General features: G+C 33.7%; 1 protein-coding gene across 1 annotated transcript in view; it reads right to left on the bottom strand.

The window, feature by feature from the left end:
- Positions 1–13,392: 13,392 nt before the first annotated feature.
- LOC102255541 (ephrin type-A receptor 6) overlaps positions 13,393–16,363 on the bottom strand; it is a 994,071-nt gene continuing 991,100 nt past the window's right edge. Inside the window, exon 19 of the mRNA XM_014528319.1 lies at positions 13,393–15,429. Within this exon, the coding sequence (XP_014383805.1) occupies positions 15,315–15,429 (115 nt within the window). The 3' untranslated portion in view covers positions 13,393–15,314. The remainder of the gene's footprint in view (positions 15,430–16,363) is intronic.

The following is a 16,363-nucleotide window of genomic DNA, read 5'->3' as shown; positions in this document are numbered from 1 at the left end:
AGAGCTCGCGGAAACGCCGCCCGCGGAGTGTTAGGAAGGCGGGAGTGCCGTCCCGTGGGGCGTGATGGGAGTTGTAGGCGCACACAGCCTGTTGGGAAGCGTGTGGCGCCTGCGGTAGCTGCACCGATCTTCGTCCTGGTCTTTGCGGGATATCAGCGCCCGGAGCGGGCTGTGCGGGCGGCGCCCTTTTTTTTCCGCTGGACGCACTGTGTCCCCTGGGGCCAGATGTGTGCGGGAGGCGCCCCGCTGCCCCGCGCACCCACCCTCTTCTGGGCTCTGAGAGGCCTGGGACCCTGGATGCTGGCGAAGTAAAGGTGTTAATGTAGGTTGGGAGGGGAGATGAACTCGCAGGTGTTGTTCCGCCAAAGAATGCCTGCATCCTGGCTTCCCAGCTCTGATCTGCAGAGTTCCAGGAGGCATCATCTCCTGTGAGGGGATTACAGTCCCCGGAACCAACCCAGCAGGTGGTCAGAAAAACATTAATAGTCTCAGTGCTTAAAGTTAGCCACCTTAGCTTGCAACTGGGACTTTATAGTAACAGATGATCCTCCAATTGAAAATATTTTGACATACACGTTTTCCACATTCTACTATCCTTGCCAAAGTGGAGACTACAGATGTTAGGGGCAAAAAGAATATTGGGGGCTAGTTATGATTATGGGAAATATTAATCATGCTCTATTAACCATGCTTGCCTTGTTCTGGTTAAAGAAAGGACGTTCTAACTTGGTTGGAAGTGAAGTTGTATGCCCCGGGGCCTGGGAGTCAACCTTGGAATGCCTTCCATTCTCATTCAAGATTTGCCTATTATCTTGGAAAGATTAACAGCCTAGTTGCCCAAACAATGGAGCCCCACCACAGCCTGCATAGCCTACTTCCCCATGTAATCTTTGTCCTACCCTATATCAGCAGCTGGGTTATGGGGGCTGCAGAGCAGATTTTTCTTTTTGTGGACGACCAGCTGCTCTCTCATACAGCTGGCAGTACTGGAATAAACACTCATATGATTCAACCCTGTCTCTGCTTAATTAGCTCAAGTAGTGACAGGCAGCATGGACCCATTGATTGTCCTGGTTACACAGATGCAATAGTTTTAAAGGCCTAGGATTTTTTTTTCCTGTAAACCTTTCAATCTTCCCATATAGGCTTAATCCCCACCCCCACCCCCCATGAATGGTGTTCTTGACTTAAAAGTTCTTCAGAGTTTTCATTTCTCATCTACTTTGTTACCGTAAGTATAGGATTTATCCCCCTCCAACTACCTAGTGAAATTAACTACCAAATTAGTAATTAATTTGGCCTATTAAATGGAGGGTGAAAAAAGAGACTAGAAAGAATTTACAAAAGTAATGATGAGGGAAGGGAAGGGTTGTACTGTTGCAGAAGACCAGAGAAAAACCAAGTGACGCTTTAGAGCAGTGGTTCTCAACCTTCCTAATGCCGCGACCCTTTAATACAGTTCCTCATGTTGTGGTGACCCCCAATTTCATTGCTACAAATTGAACATAATTAAAGCATAGTGATTAATCACAAAACAATATGTAATTATATATGTGTTTTCCGATGATCTTAGGCGACCCCTGTGAAAGGGTCGTTCGACCCCCCAAAAGGGGTCGCAACCCACAGGTTGAGAACCGCTGCTTTAGAGAAAAGGAGTGACACTGTTTATTTTAGCCAGCGAACTGAGGGAATAACTTTCCAATTTTGAGTAAAGTAATATGCAGGCGGCTTCTCTTTTATATCTTTCTGGAGTCTTTGTCCCTTGAAGATGAATTATGCTTCTGGTCCTTTTTTCAGGGTTTGCAAGAAGGCCCCCAGGTGTTGGGGGTCTCCAGGCCATATCTGATGCTTTGGCCTGTTGCCAGTGTTACTAACCCTCCCTCCCGGGCAGTGCACTGTTCACAGTTTTATGGCCTCTGTAACAGATTCTGCAAGACCAGTTTCTGGGAAAGAGGTAGTGACTTAATTATAGGTTATCAAGAATGTACACTGGACTTGCTGGCACAAATCCATATTGCTAGCCCCCCAAATATCAGGGTTACATTGAAATTAGCCCTTTTTAGCCTTCTCATGATGTGTATAATTATGGGATACTTTTTGTTTTGTTACTTTTCCAACTGTGGCTGTTATTTTTACAATGAAAAAAAAAAAGAAAAAAAGAAAGAAAAAGAAACATGGCCAGGGCTGGTGGCTGTTGAAATGCAAAAACTAACAAAAAACAAAACCCTTATATAGTTGCATAGCCAAAAGAACTGACTTACAAATGTCTTTGTAGTAATGGAATATGCAAATATATGTTTTCGTCCTTATTCTGTGACCTTAGGCCAATTAATCCTCCATTATGCTTTAGTAACCTCATCTTCAAAAGGACTATTTGTCTCATCTAGAGGTTTTGAGGAAAAAATAGGTAACAGAAGTATATGTTTGGCACATAGTAGGTATTAAATAATTTCCTGTCTTCCCTTTGTACTGAAATTTTTATTATATGGATAGGATTTTTAAGTGTGGTGGTTCTTTAACTTCTTGCTCTGTAAGTCCAGGCATTATGACTCATGTTGATAAGGGATGGTAACTAATTTGCTTTTAGCCATAATTTGACTTTTTTTTTCTTTCTCTTAAACATAGGCAGAAATCTTATGTTTTAGAAAACTTTAGTGGACAGACTTAAATTTTCCTGTTTGGAGTTGCTATATTCTGCCCCTAGGTTAAGTTCTATTTTTGGTTAGTGAAAGGGTTAACTGGAGAACACAAGGCTTGAGCCTTACAAAATCTAACAAATGTCAAAGGGAAAGCTCATTCTACAAGCCGAAGCCTTGCACAAACATGCTCCCCTTGAGTGATTATTTTACAGAAATGCCTGAAGGCCATAATTCCTTACAGACCCCCAAAGGAAGGACGGAAGGACAAAGGGCAAGGCCGTAAAACTATGGACCTGATATTTGTGTCCTCCCTCCCTCCCCACCCCTCCCCCAATTCATCGCTGGCTCTTTCTTGAGTCAGTCCACCTGCACCCATGTGACTTGAATAAATACCATTTAAAAAAAATAAATACATTTTATTGATTTTTTTACAGAGAGGAAGGGAGAGGGATAGAGAGTTAGAAACATCAATGAGAGAGAAACATTGTGATCAGCTGTCTCCTGCACACCTCCTACTGGGGATGTGCCTGCAACCAAGGTACATCCCCTTAGCCGGAATCGAACCTGGGACCTTTCAGTCTGCAGTCTGACGCTCTATCCACTGAGCCAAACTGGTTAGGGCAATAAATATCATTTTGATTACACTGAACCTTGAGTCCATTCTGTGTGACCCCGGCCCAACCCTGAACCTTTTAGTTAGTACAAAACATTTGGTGAAAACTAGAAATATAATGGAGAGATTGAATATCTAACTTTTCAGTAAATTTAGGCAGACATATAATTATTTTACCAAAAAATTAGCTAAATAAATAGATGAGTATAGTTGAAGTGATGGCTTATGATTATTAGAGATTAAATAGCCACAGTTTACTCAATATTCTAGAAAATTCCAGTTTTGAAAATATCAACTTTAAAAAAAGTAAATATTTCATATGTTGAATCTGTTGTTTGGTGCTTTGCCAACTGAAACAGCTTTCAAGAGTACACTCAAGGCTCAGCATAAAAATTGTTCCATCTTGATTTAAGAAGTTAGTTTGGCTTTCTTCATTTTGTTAGGAGATTGAGCAGTTTTAAAAATGGTATGTGATTTTCTGGAAGCTACTTAAGATACCAGTATAAGGGAAGAAAGTTTCAGGTACTTTATTACCAGTTTAAATTTCATATTGGCTTTTGGAACTGTAGTAGAATGATAAAAGACGTAAGAGTGAGAGATAATGAATACAATCCTATTCTGATTAATTCATGATACTTTCTATGTATTTTCTTACCAGAAACTTTAAAAATAATATAGAAAATCCTGATTTTGTAATTTAATGGAAGTTTTGGAATGAATGTTGATGGTCTAAAGCTGTTTGAGCAGTTAGACATTATGTGTATATTTTGGTCATCAGCAGTTTGTATACAGTAGTGCCTCTGCACTGAACAATTTACCTGAAGGTTACAAAACATTTTACCCATATAAAATCACTACAAAAATATGTACCAATTATGTATATTGATTTATGTGAATTTGTCTTGACCTTAATGATATTATTTTGAAAAATTACACTTATGATTTTATATTCAGAATTTCTAATATATCTACAGAGCATCTAAATATAGTAGATATTTAAAACAATAAATATTAAATATGCATCAATAAAATACAAAAAAGTAACAAATTCAACCACCAGAACTGTAACTTTTATTTGCTAATAGATATTGTAATAAACAGGCTTACTCCATCTGTAAGACCCTGATAATGCCTCTTAGGAAATCATAGAAAAATAAAATACAATAATTAGTAATTTGTACTTTGTACAAAAATCTTATTATGTTGCTCAGCAGGTAGTTTTGCTAAACACCATATTCTTTCAGCAAATAGATGACATATGTAATGCAGTATATCACAATCCCTCATTGAGAGCTGAGCATTCTATAACACTATTACCTTGTAAGCATGCCAGCACATGAAAATTTACATGGAACATCATAAAATTACATATTTTTATAAGATGAAAACAATACCACCTTCAAGTGAGTATGGACTACTTCACTGTTATAGTAAAGTAGGTAATAGGTAGGATTGCAGTTCTATTGTTTATATCCTTTTACTGTATTTATCTCTCTACCATATTGTGATACAACCAGAAAAGGGAACATAGGCTGTGTAAGAGACCTGAGTGGAAGGCAGATATAGAAGCTCTAAATAGTGATGTAATACCAAAGAGAAAAAATAATACAGTGCTGCATTTCTTTATTCTCATAAACAAGATCTTTCCCCGCCTTTTGCAAGACTAGATAGGTACAGTGCTAAATCCATAATCAGTGACAGGTTACAAAGAGATTTAAAAAATCACATTCTTACTTATAGGAAGGATGTAGTTTTCAGCTGTATTTTTTTTTTATTAATCAAATGTTGCTGTATGAGAGATTAAATGTCTTAACTTAGATGTTAGCTAGGTATTTTGTATAAAAGTACTATTTAATATTAAATAAACTTTTAAGGATTTGTGCTGTAAAGATTTTTATAACTATTTTGAATACACTGCAACTATTCACACCTGCCATTTAATATTTGAAATGGCCATTTAAATATTAAATGTTTAATCAAATACATATTTATATGGACATAAATCTTTATATTTTTGGCTATGATAAAACAGCAAAAAAATGTGGAGAGCAATCTTATTCCATTGTTCACAATCTAATTTTACAATAAACCCAAAGAATAAATATGCACATATAAATCCCAACACATTGAATTACGTACAGCCTATCCAGAAATAAAGCTTCATGCACAATGAAAAGATCATACATCATTCCTATAGATAGGGAGCCTTCATTAACAGAAAAACCATATTGCCTATTTGTTTTTCCTAAATGACAGCTGGTATTGATGTTTTTCATGTAATGTGGAAACAAACAAAATATTATTTTAATAAACAATTAGAGCCTGATTGTCTTTAAAAAAAAATTCAAATGGGGGCTCACACCTTCCAAAATAATGTTTAAAAAAACCCCAACAACTTGAGTATACAATACACATCTTTCAGGATATATATATTCATCTTTTCCCTTTCCAAATATACCTTTCCCCTCTATACTCCTTTCTCAGCCCCATATTGACTTTTATCTCTTTTTGGTAAAATAAAACTACTCACATAGTAATAGCCTTACATTTCTACCACAAATCTATCAAACTATCTGCATATCACACAAACTGCCTTCCCTCCCTTTGAAGTTCTATGCATCTTCTATTAAAAACTAACCTCCCTACTTATGCTATGAATACTAACCCTTCTCCCTCTCAAGGTTTCTTCTATAATTATATTCTCTCTTGCATGACCAGTTTTCCCCTTTCTACCAGATCATTCTCATTAGTATATAAATATGCTCTAGCCTCCTTTCTCTAAAAACACATGAAACCAAAACCCTCTCTTGACCCCACATTTCCCTCCAGCCACTGCCCTATTTCTCTTGCTTTCTTTACAGTAACACTTTTTGAAAGAGTTGTTTATGATACTGACTCCACCTTCTTTCTGAAAATCTTAATCACTTCAACCAGGCTTCGACTTCATTACTTCACAGACACTGACCTTCTCAAGGTCTTGAATTGCCAAATCCAATGGCCATTTTCTTTGTTCTAATCTTGACTTCTTAATAGTAATTAATCCAGGTGACCAAGTGCATTTTTTCCCCCTCTCTACCTTACCTTACACTTCTCAGTGTCCTCTGCCTAACTTCTAAACAATGGAATGCTCTGGACTTCAATCTAGGCCTACTTCTTTATCTTACAGCCTTTTCCTGGTGATTTCAAAACTACATGCCATGTATATACTGATGACTTCTAAATATTGATGCTAAGCCTAACTGATCTTGAAACTCTCATATACACTTATCTACTTGGTATCTCCACCTGAGTATCTACAGGCATTTAAGGCTTTATGTGCAAACAACCAAACTTTTGATTTTCCCCTTCAAGCCCTTCTGCATCACAATGGAGTCAGTTTCTTATTCTACAAATGTAGAATTTATCTTTTTCTCTCTTCATTCTTCATACCCAATCCATTATTAGCAAGCCCTGTTTTAAAACATACCCCAAGTCCATTTACTTCTCTCCATCGTCTCTACTTGCACTTTAACAAAACCCACTGGCTTTTTCCCCCTTGAACTATCACAGTAGTCTCATAAATGTTCTTTGACGCCATTTAATTTTTGCTTCTGTCAGCTCATTTACTGTGTACCAAGCACACTGTTCTCCCAAACACTCCAAACTCCCACACGTTAAACTATTCCCTCTGCCTGGAATGCTCTTACCACAGATTTTCTCATGACTGGTTCCTTCATGCTTTTCAGATATCCGTTTAAATGTCACATCCTCAGAGATTTCCCTTACCACTTAATATAAAGAAGCCATAGTCATCCTATGTAACATTATTAATCATCAATATAACATGTACTAATGTTTCTTTATTGTGTATCTTTATCACTGGAAGGTCAATTCCATGAGACAAGGGCTTTTGCTTGTCTTGGTCACCCTATATTGTCAGTGTTTAACAGGGGTGGGCAAACTTTTTGACTCGAGGGCCACAATGGGTTCTTAAACTGGACCGGAGGGCCGGAACAAAAGCATGGATGGAGTGTTTGTGTGAACTAATATAAATTCAAAGTAAACATCATTACATAAAAGGGTACGGTCTTTTTTTTTTTTAGTTTTATTCATTTCAAACAGGCCGGATCCGGCCCGCGGGCCGTAGTTTGCCCATGGCTGGTTTAGAACAGGACACTGATACATGAATGTTCAATAAACATTATTTGATGAATGAATGGACTTATGGATAATTATATATATCTAAAGAAATCAGTATATACTTATACTATTTTAAAATTTAGGAATTATACAATTTTAGACCAGCAAAAATACATGACTTGCTTTAATTTTTGGTTTGTTTCTATTCCCCATAGTGTAAAGAGCTTTGACTAGACAAGTCATGATTTGTTGTTGTTATTGTTCTTTATAGATACGTATTTCATTTAATAGTAGAGTGATCAAGCTTGTATGGTGGGAAAGGGAATGTTTTGCTTCCTCATAGGGATTTTGGAGAAAATAAGCAGTTTATACAAAGATGGGATGGCTTTTCACTTTTGTTTTTAGTATCTCATTTGGTGAAATTTAAAAAATTGATTAAATAGTAAGCAGTGAAAAGTTACTATAAAAATATGTGTTTACTGTTCTGAATACACAAAAGCCAATGAAGGATTTCTTTTTGTATTTCCATTCACGAGGAAGTAAAAAGTTTTCTTTCTCCAACAGGCCTTTTGGGATATTTGGCCAATATTCGATAAAAGATGAGTAACTTTAAAAATAATAACTTCTAGCCACTATGTTATGGTATTTGGCTTCAACTTCTTTGAGAATTAGAAAGTTATAAGCATTTTGAGGCTGAATGGAGGTATAAAAAATAAAGCAGCTCTTTTAAAAACACATTTAAAACAACTGAAAACAGAAGGCAATTTACTTGAAAGAATATAAACATTTAGAGATCAAAGATATAACATAAAATATACTTGTACAATATTTTTAAAATATTTAAGACTAAAATTTATGTAACTGCATAAAGCATAAATACAAGATTACTCTTTCAATTCAATTATTTTTATCTGCATTTTACATATACTCACCATCTTATATTTAATAAAGCAGGGGAAAAACTCTTAATTTTTAATGGGAGTGATTTATTAATATGTGTAAAGTGCTTTGACAGTCTAATATTCAATGTATTTTTGCGCAAATTCTTTGATTATATATGCCTTAAAATAAAAAGAACTAGTATGGACATGTTAACAATCATGCTCATTTGGTCTATTATTAAAATAAAAATAATAAACTTCTATTTTTGAAAATATTCCTTTTTAATTTTATATATCAATATTTTTTAAACAAATATTAGTGGACTTACACTTGTTTTAGAGATTTCCCTCTTTAAAATTCATTTAGTTTCATAATTGCCAATAACAGAAACATAATTTTCAGTTACTCCTTTCTAATAGTGTTTTTGTTCGTTTTAAAAATTGAGGTAATAAATAGTTTTAACACAAACTCCTCTTCATATTATCTTTTCATCTTTTCCTCAATTTTAATGGGACTTGATCTGTTTCCACATTCTGCATTCATGCTCTGCCTCTGATTTTTTAAAAATGAGGTTATTATAGAGGTATAACTAACATTTTAGGAAACATAGACTGTTAATTAACAATGATTCCTTCAGAATTCAAGATTAAGTTTGCACTGCATATAAAATCAAGCCCAAGTGTAGTTTGTGAAAACTGTACAAAGAAATTTATATTCTGCAGTTATTAAAATTTTCAATGGCACAATCTAAGCTGGAGCATGATTAACAAAATGATTAATAATGTATCAGAACTAAAGCACATAGAGTAACATTTAAAATCATTTTCATACTTGTTAGGACTCTCAAGTATTGTGCCCCCCCACACCCAAGCTCCCATTTCACATTTTCATTTTTTGCTCGTGGAGGCCTAAAAAACTAAAATTATATAAAAACTGTGCATTTGTAAAAAGAAAATTAGATTTTTGCATAGTATAGATATATTCTTACATTTTTTTGTTGAATACATACATATGGCATTGAAAGAAACATTACATTAAGACAAATTAAAAATTTCAATGACAAACATTTATGCACATTAAACCTTATTTTCCAAACAGTGCAGAAATTTTAAAAAGCTCCAATAAGTATTTATTATTATATTGTTCACAAAATTCAGTATTGTTTTAAAGATACTTTTGAAGATATGCAATAATAGCTCTAGGTAAAGTGCCAATGCCTTTTCAAACAAGTTAGATTTCACAATGCTCACATCAATCACAAACCAAAACATAGCTCATTCAGTTATAAGTTAGCAAAGGAGAGGCCATTGATTTTGTCGTAGACCACAATTTTAAATAGATTTATTTCAAAGACAAAAATAATGTGTGGCAATAAATAAAGCATGTACAGTCAAAGAAAAACATTACAACTTTAATATTGATATTACTGGATAAATATTTCTAAAGCACAAAAATTAGTACTTTGTATGAAAAATGAGCAAATAGAATGAATATATTCTGGCTTCTCTTTGACTGAGTGAAGATGTGTTTAAATGAAAATTTAACAAAAGCATTATCTATCTAAATGAGCACATTTCATTCTACAAATTACTAAATGTGGAAGAGAGACTTAATTCATTACAAAAGCAATAGAAGAGGATATTTTAAATGAGGTAAAAATCGTGAAAGTGTATTGTGTACTCATTTTTATGATTTAGCACTATTCACTCCTTCAATCATGATTTCAAAAAGTTAAATGATATTTGGTCTTTCTAGAACAGAGGCAAATTAAGTCTGTTCTAAGGATGATGATCTATAAATGTGCATAGAGATGTTCATATCAATGTTGCTTGTCATGTAAGCTCACATTTAACTCATGAGAACAAGGATGTCTATCTTCAGAGTTAATAATTCCTAAATGTAAAATTTGATTTAGACATATGAAAAGTGAAGTTTCTCATGTCCTTGGAGTTTTCTTTATAATAATATATTATTTTGGAATAAAGGTAGTTCTGCCTTCAATGAAGAAGACTAATGAGATGGAGACTCTGATGCGAACTAAACAGGAATTCTGAAGCAGGGTTGTTCTCCTTTTTTTATTTTATAGAACACTTAATGCCATATCTCAGTTCTGATTTATTATTTGAGTTGATAACTTATTATCTTAACCAAAAGCAAATTTATGATGACAAATTAAAGACAACCAGAGGTTACAAATAATGGAGAAACATGGATAAGGACAGAGCTTTCCTTGAGAGATTTTTGCTAGTTCTGATACTTTTCTAATTTACAGCTCCCAGGAAATAGTGCTCTTAATCTGTACTTTATTTTCTAACCTAAAGTAGAAACCACATCTTTACATTTAAGAGCTATTTTTCATCCTCATCTGTCATGTACTCCTTTAAAGGTGGTGGAATTCTTTAAGATATTTTCTTTTAAATGAAACATATATAAAGTTCTCTTAATTAAAAGTTCTCTTAGAGATTTAATATTCTGATTAACCAGTGCTGAAATTCAAGCAAGAACCTTCCTTGGTTTTGTTTAAAAAGAACTTTACTTTCAATGGGAAAGTGCAAACATAATAAAATGCAGGGGATTTGGCATCATTGAGAACACAAAACTTTGTATTTGCCAGATTATTTTTTAAAAGAGTGTTTCCTTTTACTAGTGCTTTACTATCCTTAGTAATGGAAAATCTTTCTTTTAATATTTTCTTTCATTTTTAAATACAGTAATTTTGAATCAACAATGATAAGCTAAAGGTAGACTTTCAAATCTATTCTAAAATCCTATAAAAGCAAATGCCAACTGAACAAAAATCCTCTTTTGAATTAAAAATAAAGAACCCAAGGCTTTCAATCAAGATGTAAATGTCCTTTTAAAGACATTTTATATAAATCTATCATTCATTTGAATTTAATTATTTGTAGAAGAAAGGTAATTAGAACTACATTTTGATGACCTGGATCTTTTCCCCCCAGAAGACACGAATATTATGTCATCCCCTGATAACATAAAATAGTATTTTTTTCATGCTAAGAAATCTTTTAAATACCTAATATATTTTTTTAAGGGAACAGTAAGAAAAAGATGGAGTATTTATTTTTCTGCAATGAAGATTTTTATGTTTCTTTATTTCACCTAGTAATATGTTAGATATATCATGAGTAATCATCTCTTTCCCTTGTTAAATCTATCATATATGAAAGAATTTTATGCAACCATTGCAGGTTCATACTTATTCTTACATTTACTAAGATTAGTGAATTGGCTTAGGCAAAAGATTACTCAAGAATTGTTTTTAAAAAGTGTCTGATGTTTCCTAATTAGTAACACCTTTGAGGTAGTGAGTCTGCATACACATGAACAGAAAATATGGCCATGAATATATCACTAACTGTGAGATGATAATAAGAGTTTTTGATTCTTTTAAATTAATAATAAATTGCCTTAGCTAAAGCTATAGAAAAGGATCATCATCATCCATTTTTGAAATTACTTTCCAAAACACTTAATTTCCAGTTAATGAAAATCCAGAACTCAGATGTTTTGTGACTATAAATGCTCCCATTTATGTGGTAGGACCCAAAATATTAAAGTATGATATTTGCAACATTTCTTCTTCCCTCCACCCTCAGCATCTTTTATGGAGACATATAAGGTCTTTTTGGACTTGCTGTGCTACCTTTCTTTTGCTGATAAGGGTAAGGGGGAGTGGTAGGAGCTGAGAAACGAAAAGAGATGGGATGGAGGAATAAAGAGAGAACAGAGGGGACTGAGAAAGGAAGGTTTGGAAAAATTAATAAAGGAATAGAAAAAAGATACCTAGTATTCATGAACCTTTTGCGATAAGAGATTTAACTGACTGCTTTACAGAGTAGAAATTGGGTAGGGAAAGAAATAAAAATGGAATTTTAAGGAAAAAAGTCACCCTTCAGAAGACTTTCTATAAAGACTGCTTTTCAAGGATTGGATTTGGATTTGTTTTCCATTCATGAACTGAGGCCCTAAAGCTGAAGCTGGAAGTCTGCTTTATTTACGTGATAGCTGAATGGATTTTTGAAGGATAGGACAGAGTGAAATAAGAGAAATCATCTTGATTATGGCATGCATAACTTACTTATCAACAGTTATAACAGCGCAAAAGAGCTATAATTATTGATTCTGGTTAAGCTAAGAGCTTTGCAATTCCTGACTTTTTAAATTTGATGATTTATGTACCTAATCTCCTCGATTGTGCATATGCCTTATAATATGAGAAAATGAGTTGACTACAGACTGGAAATTGACCACCCAGAATATAAGATGAAAATAGTTTCTTCATCTGTCTGATTGTCAAAATCCAAAAAGACTCTCAGTAGTATAGATAAGAAAATTTAAAATAATGCAGGTACATGAATATATATGCATATTTTAGTTATCAAAGATTTTTCCTGAAGGCTTGTGATTTATGGAAGTTACTCATTTTCTTCCTATAATTAAGTGCTATGCTTATGCATATTAAAGTTTTAATTACTGAATATGTACACTAGTAAATCTCAAAATGTTTCATGTAAAATTTTTAAACATATTTGACAACTTAACTATTAACATTCCTGCATATTATCATTCCCTTGGGATCATGGACTCTGTGATTGATAGGCGGTAAAGAAATAGCTTTATTTTTAATGTTTCAGTTTAATATTGCACACATATTTCAACCTTGCTCTGACCATAATGAGGTTCAAAATTACACTCTTAGGATTATCATGCTTATAGTTCTGAAAAATGTAAATGTAATTTTAAAGAGGATTTGGGGTAAGAGACAAAGTGAAAGACAGTTTATAAAACTAGATAAGGATGTTAGGGAAGAAAAAAAGTATAGATTAACCAGATATGGATAGAATCAGACTTTTTTAAGAAAAAAATTTCTTAACAGAGAACTTCAATGTGGCAAACACTGAATGCTCTTCCTAAAGAAATTTAAACATTTCATCAAAGTATACAGATGTTGCTGACAGAGTCCTATGGAAGACCATAATTATTCTATTCCTTATTTTTCTAAATACCTTTTTTATTGTATTATAAAAATAAATATATATGGTTAATAAATTTAATCTGTTTTACATCTGTTATTTATGTTATTATTTAATATATATTTGAAGACAGGTAAATGTGGATATTTTATATTTCCTCTAAATGTACTCATATTTGTGTTAATGTATCAAGCAAACTGCAGATAGTTTGTGAGTGATGTGTGACCATGCGGGTGATGGCTGGAAAATGCTGCTAGCTATTTCTGATACACTTACTTAAAAAGTGATGGATTTCCTACTTTTTTCCTTTTTAGTATACTTCAAGGAGTATTTTAAAGACTCTTCCTTTTAGCTCTATACATTTTTTTTTGAAATGAGACAAATTAAGCTGTGGTAGGCAAAAATCAGGAGATAAATCATTAAGAAAATAAATATGTGGAAAAGTGTAGTCTAATGGGACAATCAACAAATCTGAAAAAAGATAAACAAAAAAAGTGAATCTCCTTTAATAGCAAGAAAGCTACTGTCACCAAAAAATGTGATTTAGGTAGGAATCTGAGAATGTGGGTAGGCACCTTTATCTATGTGATCAAATAAACACTGATTTATTACATTAGCATCTTTAGACAACCTGGCCTTTTGGTTTTTCTTCCTTAACACATTCTCCCTACTCTTATACCTAGCACAACAGTCATTTTTTTTTTTTTTTTAGTTTCACAAAGAACAGCTGATTTTATAATTGAATTTGTTCAATTAAGCTGACTCAGCATAATTCACTAAAAAATGTACTTGTCTTTTTGACAGCCTCCAAGAAGATTATGACAACAGCATACCTTAGCTGTTTCATGTTTTTATGTTATTGTATTATGAACCCAGGTTGACACAATATTTATGTATGTTCATGTGTTAGATCAGTTTATGCTCTCTTTGGAGTATGCAATGGCATACCTGTCTCTTGGAAGGTTTGGAAAACAGCTCAGCATGTTCATGTAACTTATTTTTATGAACAAAACCACAATTCTTAAGCTTGCAAAATGCACTAATATCAAATGGTCAGCTACATGTGTTTATTTTCTTTTGCCACCAGACAACTATTATTAAATGCTGTTTAAATTAAATTAACATTTTAACATTAAATCCAAGGCTATAATCTTAGAGCTTTTATTTCAAGGAATTCTACTGAGAATAATTATTTTTGGAAACTTGTGAAGAAGAGCCAAGGAAATAGTCATGTTTTATTCTATACTTCACTCTGTGAAAGCCTTTAGAGCATAGGACTCTGTCATGGTCTTTCTAGAGGTGATCTTTATAAGGTAGTAGAGAAATGTACTATAGTACTGCAGTTAGTAAAAAATTAGAGGGGGAAAGCCTCTAAACTACCACCTACTATGAAATACGTAGGACACTTTTTAAAAAAATAGACAAACCCAGCCTTAGAAGATCTGAAAGCACAGTATGTTTTTCCCTTTCCCTCCCCGATAACCCCCTTCTCACCATAGTCACACCTGACAAGAATTCACTACATAAAACCATTGCTCATTTCTGTAAATCTAACATTAGGCATCAACAATTAGACCATTATAAAATAAAATAACAATACGACCCATAGAGTTAAATATAATTATCTAACAAATAAATATGCATGTCAATTTGGAAGCTACTTGATCACAAACCATGAAAATAAGGTCAACTATTTCTTTTTCATCTACCATCAAACTCTAAATACATCATTAAGGAAGTTACATCTGGGCAAATTCCTGTGTTAAGTCCCTGAACACTTCCCAAATGCTGTTATACAAAGTTACACATCCATGCTGAGTTATTTACCATTGTGTAGTGATATCTGCAGTGGGCCAGGGTTTTATTTGCAGGTTATTCAGAGAGGAGCTATGAAGCATGATTTAAAAATCCAGGTTGGAAGCATAAACAAGAGTGTGTGCCCCGTAGTCTGAGCAGGGGACAGCAGTTTGTAAAGTGATGTTTGGAGATTCAGAAGAGCGGGTAGTGGAGAGGATACCTTTCATTATAGAAATGCTGAGGCACAAAACACCGGTGCTTGTAGTCCTTTCATACATGAAATCCTTTCTCCTGTATGTGCATCATGTGTAAACGTAACGTCTGTATACTGCTGACTATTCGTCTCTGGTGTCCAATGAGTATGACTCCAATTCCTCTAATGTCACTGAGAGAGAAAAAGAGAGAGAGAGAGAGGGAGAGAAAGAGAGAGGAGGCAGGGAAAGAGGGGGATAGAGAATAGAGAATATGAACATTTAGATCTGAGATCTTGCCAACTCCTCTTTACTTTTTTCTCTCGCATAAAATTGTGTTTTCAAATTTGGGGAATATCCAAGACCTAAGTATGAGAGAGAGGAAATAAACATTGAGATATGGCAAATATGTAACATGTCTGATTTGCTTTATAAATTTGCCAAAAATTGTATAACTGGTAAAATAAAAGTTTAAGAAGACATATAAATGAACATTAAGAGTTTGTTACTTTTTTCTTCTCCCTGGTGCTAGTAAATACATCAAGTTAACCTCAAATTTAAGGAAAATTTCAAATTCAGGCACTAATGTAATATTCAGACATGTCATAGCCCTAAACATTATATAATTTAGGTAATTGTATAAATTTTCAACAGTGTTAGAAAAATAGTATGTAGGGCAGAATGTATAGTGTGGACTCCATTTGAGTTCTCAGATCTTTCAATAATTTGAAAAAGAATGCCATTGTATTATGCTGAATCATATGAAATTGTCATTATTATTTTAAAACAATGGCAATTTCATATGGTTCAACTTACTAGTTTTAGTATCTAACCTTTTAAGCACATCTTGAGCACTTTTATTGCACACAGGCAAAAGAAAATCTTTGAGACAGTGGGAAAATGACTGGACATAATACTATAGAGAAGGAAATCTGAAATGACATGATAATATTGTATTATTACAATTATTACATTTGATGAAGTAACAGGAAGTGACTACTAGTCTATAAGATGAGCATATATGAGTAATAAATAACTTACCAGAGTAAAACCATGTTGATGTAAAGTCTATGATGTGAACAAGCCTAATATTCATTTTAGAAATTATTATAAAATTTTAAATAGCGA

Source organism: Myotis brandtii, unplaced genomic scaffold (genome assembly GCF_000412655.1).
Source record: "Myotis brandtii unplaced genomic scaffold, ASM41265v1 scaffold63, whole genome shotgun sequence".
Lineage (NCBI taxonomy): Eukaryota > Metazoa > Chordata > Mammalia > Chiroptera > Vespertilionidae > Myotis > Myotis brandtii.
The sequence above is the reverse complement of the archived record's forward strand: the minus strand, read 5'-3'. Positions and strand labels throughout refer to the sequence as shown.